Source organism: Hypanus sabinus, chromosome 2, assembly GCF_030144855.1.
Source record: "Hypanus sabinus isolate sHypSab1 chromosome 2, sHypSab1.hap1, whole genome shotgun sequence".
Taxonomy (NCBI): domain Eukaryota; kingdom Metazoa; phylum Chordata; class Chondrichthyes; order Myliobatiformes; family Dasyatidae; genus Hypanus; species Hypanus sabinus.
This window is the reverse complement of record NC_082707.1, coordinates 57,849,499-57,865,179: the sequence shown is the minus strand read 5'-3', so window position 1 is coordinate 57,865,179 and position 15,681 is coordinate 57,849,499. Positions and strand designations below refer to the sequence as shown.

Genomic DNA, 15,681 nt, shown 5'->3' with positions numbered 1-15,681 from the left:
AGGCACTGAATGCTGGATGTGTGATCACTCCGAGCAACACTTTATGTAAATGACCCCAGTTAATTTTTGGGCCCATTCTCAGTTTGATCTTTTGGCCCATAATCTTGCACAGAGGGTCATGTTGTACAGATCACTGGGAGAGAATAAAAGAATGGAGCTCGGTGATTTATTCAGGTCTAACACAGACCTGATAAACTGAATGGACACGTTCTTTGTTGCATCCTTTGTGTTTCTGTAAGTGTAAGGCATTGAGCTCAGGTTCTCTCCTTCACAGTGGTGGGGGGAGGAATCCAATGTGGAACTGTAACAAAAATTGTTTTAAAATTCATTGTGTGCTCTTCTCAATCAGCTGAGGGGATTCAGGTGTACATTTACAAACAAAGGAGACAATGCACATGTATTCAAGGACACAAGAAGACACTTTATTAGAACTAGGCCATATGCATACAGAAAGGAAAACAAAAGTCTACAATAGTTGCAGTACAGAAATCGAAATAATATTTATCATCCACTAACCAAGCCAATCTCAAATAATGAGTCTCTCTCTCTCTCTCTCTCTCCCTTCCCCCCAAATCTTCCTAGCACTAGCGCTGATCTTGACCAAGCCTAAGATAAAACTCTCCCAGTTGCTGAAAGAAAGTGCCCCTTTTTATACCCTTCAAAACTCCTTACACTAGTCCTTTTCCATCCCTTGCTGATACCAGCAACATCCACTTATCTCCTGGGACCTTCAGCCAGGTAAAGATTTTTCATCATTTTCCACTATTACAGCTGCAGCCTTGTACTTGGTTCAGTTTCTCGAAACATTGCTGTGGACTGGTTCTCCTGTACTTTCTCAAAACAATCCCAATCCACGCTGACAACGTTTTGTTATAGACTTCCATTTTCCTTTAGTACACAGCAAGGAGGAATCATATTTAATTCTTTCCTTACAGAAGCCCAGCCTGCAAATCAGTGGCATTAATTCCCAGGTTTTGCATAAGATGTTTGCCAGGGTTCTGTATTAATGAATATTTTTATTGAAATAACATTTGAAAATCATCAAGATTGAATTTTAATTTCTGCATGGCCTACAAAAAGCTGATTTAATTTTTCATTGAGAAAGGTATAATAAAATTAAACAAATAAGGCATTCGGTATTTCAGAGCAGATATTCTTCAAATGAAAAACCATTTGTTTTATAGATTAATCATAGCCCAGATTTTATCTTAACATTATATACATGCAAATGGAAAGCAGTACAATATTCTAAATTTCATTTTGCTTTCACAGTTAATTTTTATCTTGATGTTCCTGATAATTGGATTATCACCATTTATTGCTGGTTTTGCATGAAAGCAAAAGAGAAAATAACAATGTTTGATTTTCTATGTATCGCTCAATGCAGCATATTTGAATTAATTTATTTTTCTGTAGTTTTGTTCAATGTTATGTAATTTAAGAAACTGACATCTTTAAATTCTTTTACATTATATTTTTCTGGAGATAAATTTCACAGTTTTCCAAGTTTGTTCCTCAATGTGGTTTCTTGTGGACACCTGTTAGGAAAAATAAAGTTACAGTTTAATTTTATAAGGGCCGCATGAGTGGTATGAATTTATCTATTTTACTATTATTCACATATTTAAAGTTTATATTCTACAACTTATTAACTTTTTGATACATTAATGACAATGCAGAGCATTAGAACAATATTTCTATTCTGTGGGCAAGTAGTGTTTCTAATGCAAATTGTGTTCAAAATAGTGATCATTGTAGAAGGGTTTCAACCTGAAACGTCAGCTGTATTTTTATCTATAGGTGCTGCCTGGCCTGCTGAGTTCCTCCAGCATTTTGTGTTGTTGCTCATTGTAGAAAGCAGCTTTCTAACCTGAGGTTCTGCAGAAATTCCTTTGCAAATTGTCTCAGCAATGAAAATAGATTTTTTAGAAGAAAGAATCTTTGAAGTATAACTCCTGTCAGGATTAAGATTACCAATTTGCTAATATTCATTATTACTGTTGAAATTGGTTAACTACTATAAATAAGCATTTTAAATGACAGGGATGAACATGCTGACAGTGACAAGTCAGCTACATTCATTACTGACCTACATGTTAACCATAGATTTATCCTTTTATGGTGTGCTGGAGCTGACATGATGTCTGAAGCTGTTCTGATCTGAAATGACAAGACAATGTGCGATGGTAGGCCCTTCTGCAGCATGATATTGGAGATAGCAGAAGAAACAATCCATAACTATGAAAACAGAAGGATAAATCCTCATATCTGGGTAAATTGCTGTCAAAGATTCTAAATGTATTTGAAAAGTATCATTCAGATACTTTTAAAAATCAATGCAACCACCTAAAAAGGATTACTCCTCCACACGGCTATCATGTTCTACATGAAGTTTGGTGTATATCTTAACTCTCTGAAAGTAATTTTGTTTTAAATGAGAGCAAAATGAGCAATTTGAACCAGTTAGCTTATTGTGTCCTGTGAAAATATTTCATCGATTAACTTAAACAGCGAGGAAAATCATATTGCAATCACTTTATTCTATTTTGCCAATTATCCATCACCACCCACATTTAATACTGAACCCCAACTACCTTCCTCCCCATAGAAGGTAGAATACTAAGGCAGACTGATTAAAATTACATTTATCCAATGTTTAGTATTTGGGATACAGAATTGCAAGTTCTATTTGTTTGAAAAAAAAGCAATTCACATTTCATAATTGACAAAGCTCTCTTTAAAAAATCTGTAATATACAAATTATCACAGAAATGATTTCAATGTGGATGTACAGACATCTAAGTGGGAAAGACTTAATAAACTGTTCATATTAGTACTATGTTCACAACAGTTTTACAGTTCCTGCAGTCTGTAACTGACTGTCACTCAGATGTCCAAGAGCGTATCAAGCTATTTGAATATTAATTTTCAGCCCAACTGATATGACCTTGGTGAATTAATTCCTATTACAGTGCAAAGGTTACCAACCTTGGTTTCACTCTGGAAGCTTTCCCATTTACTGCTATTTTTCTCAGATTTAAATCCTCCTCATGCAAGAGCTTTATTTTGTGTTCACAATCCAGCATCTCTTTAGGAAACAGGCTATTCTCATCAAAACATACTGTTAATTCTATTAATGAAGTGAAAATGGCAGATTATCCTCAATGAAATAATGCAAGGTTCCATTATTAATAAATTATATAATTCTCAGTTTCCATTCACAAAACTAGATCTAAATTTTAAAAATCACTAACATAATACTTTTAGTGTGGTAAGCAGTTTAGCAACTTTTTTTTATTAAGATCAATTGCCAGTTTGTCTTTATAATCTTAAATTGTGTGATATTTTATTTGAATATAAATTGTCCATTAATATTCCATTGTCAAACACTGTTGAACGGAACCACAATGAAGAGCAGGGACATGCCAAGGATAAAATTAATGAAAAATATTTAATTAGATTTTTGAAAAAAACAGCTCATCAACTTTAGGTTTAGATTAGAACCAAAATTTTAGCCTAACCCGTCCTTTTATGTCTTAAAGGAAATCAACATATGCATCTAAACATATAAATACATTGCCAGAATAGAGCAACTACCTGTGGTACCTACTGTATGATTTCATTTGCAAGTATAGCATGTAATTAATGAGTCAAATGGAAAGTTCATTTCTATTTTATTGGAAATCAACTACAGAAATCTTATTATCATCTCAGGTGAGGCTGCACTTGCTGTACTGTGTAAGGTTCTGGTCATACTATTTAAGTTATATCTGCACCAAAGTTAGTTCATGAGTTTGTAATTGGGCAGTTTGGGTATATATTGACTGAGGCTACATCCACACTAGACTGGATAATTTTGAAAACGCCAGTTTCACGTAAAAACGATAGGTGTCCACACCAAGTGTTTTTGAAAATACCTCCATCCACATTAAAACTGGTATTTGGGCAAATCTTCTCATACTGGACAAGTGCAGGACACATCTACAGAAAACAAGAGACATGTTTGGTGTTGAATCTTGCAGTGAAAATGTGCATTTGTGCAGTTACATACTAGAAAATCTTAAAAGGGAATTGCCAAACGATGGACTGCTGTTGGCTCTTGTGCAGGAGGACTTAAAACTAAAAAAAAAAATACCGGAGCGTATGGAGGCAACTGACAGGGAGTTCATGGACAGCATGACCCGGCTGATGACAAACAGTGAAAAACTGACTAACTCTGTTGCATTAATAAAGCACCTTGTTAAATGTATAAAACATGACTGCATTTTGTTATTTTGTATTTGTATCTTGTATTTCCATACAATGTTGCATTAGGCTGTTACACATCTATTGTCAGAGAAGTACTTGCATAAATAGGTAAACCAGCTTCATACAAGCAAGGACAGAAAACAGGGCAAAGTGAGTGTACTTATTTATTCAGTAAGTTATAGGTCAAAGTATTTAGTGAGTACATTTCTAACTCTTCTGGCTTCAGTCTTGTTTTCATCTGTCCTGAAATTGTTAGGTTGTGTGGGGGGGTTGTGTTAAAGAAAATAATGAAATGTCGCGCTGCTGCCACCATCTATCTGTTCCAGCATATCATGATAGTGTTTTTAAAACTCTCCGGTTACCCCATCCACACTGCTCTGCCCAATCAGCGTTTTCAAATATACACACTCTGTAGGGTGCTTTAGAAAAGCTCAGTTTTCAGGGGAGGAAAATGCCGTTTCAGTGTGGACGGAGAGTCAAAAAGAAGAGTAAAAACTTCAGTTATGGATTTATCTGGTCTAGTGCGGACGTAGCCTGAAGTGATCTTATTGAAACATACAGTATATTGAAACCTATTAAGACATCTGGGTGACACAGTAGCGTAGCAGTTAGAGTAATGCTATGCCAGTACCAGCAACCCAGGTTCAATTCTGCCATGGTCTGTAAGGAGATTGTATGTTTTCTCTGTGACTGTGTGGGTTTCCTCCCACCTCCCAAAGATGTACAGGTCAGTAGGTTAATTGGACACTTGGGAGTCATTGAGTGGTGCAGTCTTGTTGGGCAGGAATGGCCTGTTATCATGACAGACCTTGAAATAAAATTTAAAAATAAAAATATCTTATCCTGAGGGAGCTTGCCAGGGTAGATGCTGAGAGGATTTCGGGAGAACCTAGAACCAGGAAGTATTTTGAATGGCCACACAAGCTCATGAGACCACAGATGCTGTCCTGTTCCAATTTATTCTAGCTTCAAAGACGTGTGCTTTAAGGTCCTGATTTATTGAAAACTTATGGCTTCTTTCGTGCATCTAAGCATCTATCTCAGGATGTCAGTTCTCCATAAGGCGTAGGAGAATTAGACCATTTGGCCCATCAAATCTGTTCCACCATTCCAGTATGGCTGAGCAATGAGTTTCAATAGGTTGCTCTGAGATTCCCCTCCCCATTCTTCTAAACTCCAGTGAGTACAGTCCCAGAGCCATCAAATGCTCCTCAAAGATTAACCCTTCATTCATGGGATTGTTTTTGTGAACTTCCTCTGGACACTTTCCATTGCCAGCACATCTTTTCTTTGATAAGGGACCCAAAACTGCTTACAATACTCCAGCTGCAGTCTGACCAATACCTTATAAAGCTTCAGCATTATGTCTTTGCTTTTATATTCTAGTCCCATCAAAATGATTGATAACATTGCATTTGCCCTGCTTACCACTGACTCAACCTGCAAATTAACCTTTAGGGCATCCTGTACAAGAACTCCCAAGTTCCTTTGCAACTCTGATTCCTGACTTTACTCTGTTTAGAAAATAATCTGTGCCTTTAATTCCTTCTACCAAAGTGCATGACCATACACTTCCACTTATACCTTCTGCCACTCCTTTGCCCATTTCCTAATCTGATTATGTTAATCTGCAGACTCCCTGCTTCTTCAACACTACCTGCCCCTCCACCTATCTTTGTTTCACCCACAAAGCTGGCCACAACACCATCAATTCCATCATCCAAATCAATGACATAAAGCATGAAAGGGTTGGCCAACACCAACCTCTGTGGAACACCACTAGTCACCGACAGCCAACCAGGAAAGGACACCTTTATTCCCACTCTTTGCCTCCTGTCAGTCTTCTATCCATGCTAGTATCTTTCCTATAATACCATGGGCTCTTATCTTATTTAGCAGCATACTGTGCAGCGACTTTTAAAATACAGCTTCTGTAAAGTTAACCATTTTGTTTCAGTGGTTTAATCTTCTGTCAGCACTCCTAGAGGAAATACAAAATGGAGAGAGCCACTTTGAGACCATAAGAGATAGGAGCAGAATGAGGCCATTCATCCCATCGAGTCTGCTCCACCATTTTATCACGGCTGATCCCAGATCCCACTCAACCCCTGCTTTCTTGCCATATATGTTGATACCCTGACTGATAAGAAAGCTATCAACTTCCACCTTAAATATACTCACGAACTTCACCTCCACCGCAATCTGTGCCAGAGCATTCCACAGATTCACTAATCTCTGGCTAAAAAAAATTCGTCCTTACCTCTGTTCTAAATGGTCATCCCTCAATTCTGAGGCTGCGCCCTCTAGTTATGGATGCCCCCACCATGGGAAACATCCTCTCCACATCTATCCTATCTGGTTCTTCCAACATTTGGTTGGTCTCAATAAGATACCCCTGCATTCTTCTAAATTCCAGTGTATACAGGCCAAAAGCTGCCAAATGCTCCTCATACGTCAACCCTTTCATTCCCAAAATCATCGTCGTGAACCTCCTCTGGACTCTCTCCAATGATAACACATCCTTTCTGGGATACGGTACCCAAAACTGTTTATAATATTCCAAGTGTGGGATGACTAGTGTCTTATAAAGGCTCAGCATTATCTCCTTGCTTTGATATTCTATTCCCCTTGAAATAAATGCCAACATATATTTGCCTTCCTTACCACAGACTCAACCTGTAAATTAACCTTCTGGGAGTCTTGCACGATGACTCCTAAGTCCCTCTGCACCTCTGATGTTTGAACCTTCTCCCCATTTAGAGAATAGTCCACACTATTGTTCCTTTTACCAAATTCATTATCATACATTTCCCAACACTGTATTCCATCGGCCATTTATTAAACACATTCTTCCAATTTGTCTAAGTCCTGCTGCAATCACATTGCTTCCTCAGCACTACCTACCCCTCCACCTATCTTTTTATCATCTGTAAACTTTGCCATAAGGCCATCAATTCCTTTATCCAAATCATTGACAAACAAGGTAAATAGTAGCAATCCCAATACTAACCCCTGCGGAACACCACTGGTCACTGGCAGCCAACCAGTAAAGGACCCCTTCATTCCGGCTCTCTGCCTCCTGTCTGTTAGCCATTCCTCTGTCCACACCAGTATCTTTACTGTAATGCATAGGATTTTATCTTGTTAAGCAGTCTCATGTGTGGCATCTTATCAAATGTCTTCTGAAAATCCAAATAAATGACATCCACTGCCTCTCCTTTGACACACTGCTGGTCTGGTAAGATTTCCCTTTACAGAAGCTATGCTGGCTTTGACTTAATTTATCATTAAATTAAAACCTTATCTTTAATAATAGACTCCCAACATTTTCTTAACTACTGAGGTTAGGCTAACTGGCCTATAATTTCATTTCTTTTGCCTTCGTCCCTTCTTAAAGAGTGGAGTGACATTTGCAAATTTCCAGTCCTCTGGGACCATGCCAGAATCAAGTGATTCTTGAAAGATCATGACCAATTTATCCATTATCTCTTCAGCAACCTCTCTCAGGACTCTGGGATGTAGTCTGTCTGGTCCAGGTGACTTATCCACCTTAAGACCTTTGAGTTTGCCTTGCACTTTTTCCTTTGCAATAGCAATGGTGCTCACTCTTGCTCCCTAACACTCTTAGACTTTTGGCACACTGTTAGTGTCTTCCACAGTGAAGACTGATGCAAAGTACCTATTAAGTTCATCTGCCTTTTCTTTGTCCCTCATTACTACCTCACCAGCATCATTTTCCAGTGGCCCAATATCAGCTTTCACCTCACTTTTACTCTTTATAACTTTTAGTATCCTGCTTCATATTTTGCCCTTATATTTCATCTTTTCTTTTCTTGTAGCTCTTTTACTTGCCTCTTGTGCAATGATTACTAAAATGCTTAATCGTCACTCAAGCTAGGTATGAGAAATAAATTATGGTTTATTATATATATTCATTAAGGAATATATACTCTATAACACATTTGCAATCAATGCATATTTACACACCTGTACACAACTTTAATATATTATTCAGTGAGATTTACATCAACATAAGCTTTAATAAATTAAAAGTTCTTATTGGATTATTGTCTTGCTTTGTGGGTCCTATTTGTGAAATTTAAAATATTGCCACTTAAGATATGGTAATGAACTTATGGATTTGATAAAACTCAGACATTTAAATTGCGTTTGAAATGATTAAGATCTAAATTGGAATCCACAGCTTACTTTCAGGCAACGTAGGATTCGTCAGTTTGGCACTACAAGCCTCCTCTGTCTTTTCATTAAAGTATTTATGGGTGTTTTGCAGGAAGTCTGGCTTTGGCACATCAATAATTTTCTCCAAATCTTCCATATGCAGCGAACTAAATGTTCCTGTAAAGCAATGCAAAAGTAAGCATTTTACATCATCATTTTAATATTTTTTCTTTAAACACTATCATTCTGTTACTGAGGCATTAAAACAAAATATGTTTGAGAAACAAGTAGGAATTCATCCATATGCTATATATTGAAATCCACTCAGATTTAAAATTAGTGATAGCTTTGTTCCTATTTTGAAACTAAGTTGCAGGTAAGCAGATTCAAACTAGAGACCCCCCCCCCCCCCCGCAATTGTAAAATAAATAAATAAATAAATAAATAAATAAATAAATAGATGAATAGATAGATAGATAGATAGATAGATAAATAGACACTTATTAGCAGTTTTGGGTAAAGGCATTAGCTTAAATATGGGTAAATTCATTTTCCAGATCATATGACCCCTTGGATGAGTGTTTTCTTGTTCCTTTAATAGCAGTAATGTATGATATCTCAACATTTCTTGCTCAGAGATTTAAAACATAAAATTTGATCTAATTACTCTCAAATAATGTTTAAGACACATATTATCTTAACTTCCTTTAACACTGCTAAATTTAATGTTGCCGTAGTGAATGAAGCCACATTTGGCACATGTTCAAACACAAGATTACAATTTGAATTTGTGGAGATGACATCAAAAGAGTTTCTTTGCTCAAAATTATTTTGACGGTGAATTAAGAGAATTTTTTCTTTAAAAAAGTGTTTAAATATATCCTTATGGATCAGCAAAAGTAGAATGCAAGGTATGATAGCAAAAGACTGTCAGCAAATTGCTTGTACCAATAGGGTTCTGTACTTTGACACAGGTACAGAGGTGAAGTCTTGGTCTTCTTTGGATTCTGCTTTCTCTAAATTTTTTGCCTAATACTGTAGTTTCCCATATGTTCACCCTGAAAAATACAATTGCAAAAATACTAGGAAGCAAATTAAAATACAACAAGTAGTTTGTTTAATAAATCATCAAAATTCTATTCATATAAATATCTACACAGGATAACAACAGAAAAAGAGGTAGCAGAAGGTTATACTGTCAAAGTGTTTACCCTCCTAATTACTTGCTTGTTTGTAGCTGTATGCTGGCCTTCAGTGATTGTGTACAGGTTCACCTAGGTCACTCAGAGCAGCAGCATTACCAATCTCCCACCATATAACTAAACTGCATGACCTCCACGTTAAATTCTCTCTGATAGAGTCCTTACCTTGAAGCCTTTTATATCCTCGTTTGTGCAATCCCACCTATTTTAGCATCATGAGCATGGTCTGCGAAGTGGGAGATCCAGAGAAAGTTGGAGAAAGTTCCTTGTGGACTGTACATGCCAGTTTAAAAAAAGAGCAGGGCAGGTTGGGACTTGACTATAGAGCAGGAGATTGCTTTCGTTATTAGTAACTTATCAGCAAGGGCCAATAAAAAGAAATCAGGTTTAAGCGGAGCAGCTCTTGTGGGAGTGGGCCAGGATTAGAGTGGGAGGCTTTGGCTCAACAGGCTTTAGTGAGAACAGGCAGACAATGTTACTGGATCAGGGGTGAGCAAACTTTTTGACTTGTGGGCCACAAAGGGTTCTAAAATTTGACAGGGGGGCCGGACCAGGAGCAGATGGACGGAGTGTTTTAGTAATACATCTCATAAGAGAAAATAAAATATCAGGGGATATGTAGAAAACATGTGCTTTAATTTCAATTGAAAATGAACAAATGCATTACAACAAAATATCTGTCTTTGAAGTCCCATGGTATTTAGCTATTTATTGAAATGACTTTTAAAACACTGAAAATTAAATGAATAAAATACAGCTTTTTTTTAAATAGTAACAGTTATTATTTTAAAGCACTGAAAATTCTGTTATCCTTCAAGATATTATCATCATCACTCTCCTCCTGACTGTCTTTATTTCAAAAATGGTAGGAAATGCAGGTCTACTTGTCCTGCTCCTTCTTATTCAATTGTCCCCTGTGCCAAAACTCAACAACGACCAGCACAAGGACAGAACAGTGACAGCGCGCCAGTATGCGGAGCGTATTATTTGATCTGGAGCGCATTTTTTATTTTGAGAACTTATGTGCACCTGCGCACTACTCATGTCCATCACTTAACAGAAATGACATGTAACATGTAAGGCTTATTGAAAAAAATATTTTCAAATGCATTTTTTACATAACACAACGAAGAAACTTATTTTTAATTTCAGTGGGAACAGTATTGTTGGTCTCCCTTTTTAGCCAGTGCATCAAAGTCTGGATTTAGTTTTGTTGTGGCGATTCTCAGGATGGATCTGAGGTGTTGGTCAGTTAACTTGGATCTGTGGCTGGCTTTGTTGATGTTCATGACGCTGAAAGCCTGTTCACACAAATAGGTCGAGCCGAACAAAGAGTAAAGCGCAAATGTGGAGTAATACGCTGCACCTCAACAAAGGTCAATGTATATAGAATGCGTCATCTATTGGGAAAATGCCAGAATTGTGGGGAAAAACGTTAACAAGGTTTATTAATATAATTTCATCAAGTTCTGCGGGCCGGATTAAAAAGCTTAACAGGCCGCATATGGCCCGCGGGCCGTAGTTTGCCCAGGCCTGTGCTGGATCATTTGGAATCATTCATTTCATTGTAGAAATTAAGCATGAGAAGTTAAAGCCAAAGGTATAATGAGTGTAGGCAGGATGGTAGTTAAGTTGATGGAATGTTCCTCCTGTAAGCTGTGGGATTTCAGTGTACTTAATGGTCTCCCTTATGACTACATCTCTAGGATGTGCACCTAACTTCAGCTCCTGACTGACAAGGTCAAGGAAATGGAGCTGGATGTACTCAGCACCATCCGGGAGGCTGAAAACCTAATAGATTAAACTTTGACTGAGGTGGTCACACCCAAAGTTCAGCCTTCAAATAGTAGGTGGACAACTGTCAGAAGTTATGGGAGTAAGAAGTCAGTGCAGGGTTCCCCTGTGGCCATTTCCCCTCAGCAACAAAATACCCCGTTGGAGACTGGTGTGGTGGTGGAGTTGACCTCTCAGGGCACAGCAAAAGCAACCAGGCCAGTGGCACTGTGACTAGCTCTGATGCTCAGCAAGGAAGGGCTAAGTTAGACAGAGCGACCGTGATAGGAGACTCATGCTATGCTGTCATGAGTGAGTCACCAGGTTGGTGTGTTACTTCCTAGGTGCTAGGCTTCAGGAGTCTCAGAGCAGCTGAAAACATTCTCAAGGGGGAGGGTGAGCAGCTAGAGGTCATGAACAAGTCCTGCACAGTGAGTGAGCGTAGGGAGTGAGTTAGGAAAGAGGATGAAGAGCAGGATTCCAAGGGAGTAACCTCTGGATTACTCCCAGTTCCACATGCTAGTCAGGACAGGAAGAGGATGATTGTTCAGATGAATTAGTGGCTGAAGAACTGAGACAGAAGGCAGGGTTTCAGGTTCTTGGATCATTGGAACCATATCTCGGCCGGAATGACTTGTACAAAAGGGGTGAGTTGCAACTAAATTGGAGGGGAACCAATATGCTGTTTGGGAGGTTCACTAGTGCTTCTTAGGAGGGTTGAAACTAGTTTGACAGGAGGATGGGAACAAGAGCAGAATGTCAGAAAGTGAAGGAATGGAGATGAGTATAGATGTCAAGACCAGTAAAAACATACTGGAGCAAAATAATAGATACAATGAGACAGGCAGTTCGAAGTGTATGCATGTTAATGCTATGAATATTATGGGTAAAGGTGATGAACTTAGAGCAAGGATTCCAAGAGAGTTGGTTGAGAGAGGAGCAGGAATGTTGCTTAATATCCAAAGGTTTTGATGTTTCAGAAAAGATAGAGTGGAAGATAAAAGAATTGGTGAGCTGCACTAACCAGGGACAATATCACATATACACTCAGAGAGGACATTATGGAGGACTCGTCCCCTGAGCTCTACCCCATATAGTAGAGCTCAAAAATAGGAAGGGTACAATCATTCTGATGGGATCGTCCTACAGACCACCCAACAGCCACCAGGTCATTGGGGAACAGCTATATAGGCAGATTAAAGAAAAATGTAAAATCAGTCGATTGTTGTCATGGGGGTCTTCAATTTTCCTAATATAAACTGAAAACTGACCACAAGAGCTTTAGATGGGGCAGAATTTGATAGGTGCAACCAGGAGAGTTTCTTAAATCAATTTGGAAATAGTCCAAAAAGAGAAGGGGTTGTACTTGACCTGGTGTCGGGTAATGGACTTGGCCGGGTAGCTGACCTCTCAGCGGGTGAACAGTTAAGGTAAAGTGACCGCAACTCCTTAAGTTTTAAAATACAAACAGATAAGGATAAGTACGGACTTTACAGGAGAATAATTAAACTGGAGCAGGGCAAGTTATGATAGCATTAGGCAGGAACTAGGGAGAGTTAATTAAGTCAGCTGTTATTGTGCATATCAACATCCAATATGTGGAAGGTGTTTAAAGATGAATTGCACAGGGTACAGGACAGATGCTATTCTTGTCCTTCCTTCTTACCAGAATGTAAGACAAGGGAATCATGGATGTTGGGAGAGATGTTGAACTAGTCAAAGGAAAAGTATGTAAAGCTTAGGAAGCTGGAATCAAACGGAGCCCTTGAGGATTATAAAGAAGCCAGAAAAGATCTAGGAAAGCCAGGAGCAGCCATGAAAATTCCTTGCTAAGTAGGATTAAAGAGAACCCCAAGGCATTTAATACATACATCAAGAGCAAATGAATAACTAGGGGTAAGGCCACTCAAGTCCTTAATGAATACTTTACATCAGTACTTAAAAAGGAGAAGGACATGATAGATAAGGAGATCAGTGCCAAGTGTATTGACATGCTGGGACAGTTTGAAGTAAAGGAGGAGGTAGAGTCAGATCTCTTAAAAAATATTAAGCTAGATAAGTCCCCAGAGCCAGATGGGACCTACTCCAGGTTATTCAGAGTGGCAAGGACCTCAGGTGAGGTCATGGAGAACAGGTGAGTAGCTAATATTGTCCTTCTATTCAGGAAGTGAACAGGGATAATCTTGGAAACTATAGACCAGTGAGTCTCACATCAGTGGTAGGGATATTACTAGAGAGAATTCTTGGGAAAGGATTCATGAGCATTTGGAAAACAACAGCCTAATGAGGGAGAACCAGCATGGCTTTGTGCAGGGCTAGTCATAACTTACTAACTAAATTGAGTTTTTTTACAAGGTGATGAGGGTGATTGATGAAGGTAGAGCTTTAGATGTTTGTCTACATCAATTTTTGTAAAGGGTTTGACAAGGCGTTCCACAGGAATCTGTAATGGGACCTTTCGTGTTTATGACATGTATAAATGACCTGGATGAAAATGTACACGGGTAGATTAGTAAGTGTGCAGATGATAGAAAGATTGGTGGTGTTGTGGATAGTGCAGAAGACTGGCAAAGAATACGGCGGGATATAGATCAGTGCAGGTATGGGTGGAGAAATGGCAGATGGGTCTACCCCAGCCATATGCGAGGTGTTGCTCTTCGGTAGGTCAAATGTAAAGAGACAGTACACGGTTAATGGAAGCATACTTAACAAAGTTGATGAGTAGAGGGATCTTAGGGTCCAAGATCATAGCTTCCTGAAGGTGGCTACTCAGGTTGATAGGATGGTTAAGAAGGCATTTGATGTCAAGGTATTAAGTTCAAAAGTCAAGAAGCAATGTTGGAGCTTCATAAAGCTCTTATTTAGCCACACCTGGAGTATTTTGCACAGTTCGGATTGGTCCATTATCTGAAGGCTATGGAAAGGATGCAGAAGAGTTTTTCATGGATTTTGCCTGGATTAGATGGCATGTGCTTTAATGAAAGGTTGGACAAATTTGGGCAATTTTCCCTGGAGTATGGAGGCTGAAGGGAGATCTGATAGAGGTTTATAAGATTATGTGCGGCATAAGGGAAAGCATTTAAAAGGTGAGGGGGGTGATTTCAAAGGAGGTGTGAGGGATAAGGGGTGGGTGCCTGGAAAGTGCTACCTGGGTGGTGGTAGAGGCAGAAACATTCGGGACTTTTATGAGATCTTTAGATAGGCACATGAATGTGAAGAAAATGGAAAGATATGGACATTGTGCAGGCAGAAGAAATTAATTTAGTTAGCCATTTAATTGGTTTGGCACAACATTGCAGGTTGAAAGGCCTGATCGTGTGCTATACTGTTCTATGAGCAAACTTGTAAATATCACTTTTTGCTCTCTCAGCCAAACCGTTGATAGAGATCATAAGACCATAGGATATAGGAGCAGAAATATGCCATTCAGCCCATCAAGTCTGGTCCGTGTTTTCATCTTGGCTGATCCAATTTCCTCTTGCCTTCTTCCCATATCCCTTCATGTCCGGATTAATCAAGAAGCTATCAACCTCCGCCTTAAATATACATAAAGACTTTGGACTCCTCACCACCTGTGACAATGAATTTCACAGATTCGCCACTCTCTGGCTAAAGAAATTCCTTCTCATATCAGTTCTAAATGGACATCCTTCTATTCTGAGACCATGTCCTCTGGTCTTAGACTCCCCCACATGATTTTGGAAAGCTGAGACCCACGCACCAATGCCTTCAGTACCCGCATATCCTAGCGTGCTAACCTGTGAACTATCCATCTCTTCCCACACTTTGCTTTCTGCCAGTAACTAATTCTCAATCCATGTCCATACATTAACACCAATTCCACGTGCACTAACCTTCCCAATCAACTTCCTTTGCAGGACAATATTGAAAATCTTCCAGAAATACAATTACTGGCTCCTTCTCTCCTTAACTAATCTGCTGGTCAAATCTTCAAAGAATATTATTTTTACTTCACAAATCTAAATTTACTCAACCTTAATTGATTTTTTTTCTTTTTGTCCAGGTGTTTTGTTTAAATCTTTTATTATAGATTCCAGTATATTTTTCCCACCACTGATAGTAAGCTAAGACATCTGTAGTTCCCCACTTTTTCTCTCCTTTCCTGCCTTCTTCAAAATGGAAATAATCCTGTTTTTTGTTTTGCGAGGCACTGGGACCAAGGCAGATGGATGAAGTTAGAACACCAATCACCCCACTGACTGGTGAAACAAACAGAGGGAACTGAACAACCCTCTCCCATTCTGTTCCTATGCTGTTA

General features: G+C 38.7%; 1 protein-coding gene and 1 long non-coding RNA gene across 9 annotated transcripts in view; one reads left to right on the top strand and one right to left on the bottom strand.

The window, feature by feature from the left end:
* Window positions 1-15,681, top strand: part of LOC132379205 (uncharacterized) — a 47,634-nt gene that overhangs the window by 28,218 nt on the left and 3,735 nt on the right. The gene's annotated exons all lie outside the window — the stretch shown is intronic.
* LOC132379164 (WD repeat-containing protein 49-like) overlaps window positions 401-15,681 on the bottom strand; it is a 51,369-nt gene continuing 36,088 nt past the window's right edge. The window contains exons 16-20 of one of the 8 annotated variants that reach the window (XR_009507326.1): window positions 9,376-9,485; window positions 8,458-8,604; window positions 7,259-7,367; window positions 2,989-3,130; window positions 401-1,538 (exon numbers count right to left, since the gene is read on the bottom strand). Coding sequence is in view for 7 of the 8 variants with exons in the window: in XM_059946806.1 (XP_059802789.1) it covers window positions 3,831-3,981; window positions 7,259-7,367; window positions 8,458-8,604; window positions 9,376-9,485 (517 nt within the window). In the remaining variant the exon portion in view is untranslated. Of the gene's footprint in view, window positions 1,539-2,988; window positions 3,131-3,158; window positions 3,982-7,258; window positions 7,368-8,457; window positions 8,605-9,375; window positions 9,486-15,681 lie in introns of those variants that run through there. The other 7 variants (XM_059946814.1, XM_059946832.1, XM_059946822.1 and 4 more) reach the window with 7 other exon arrangements.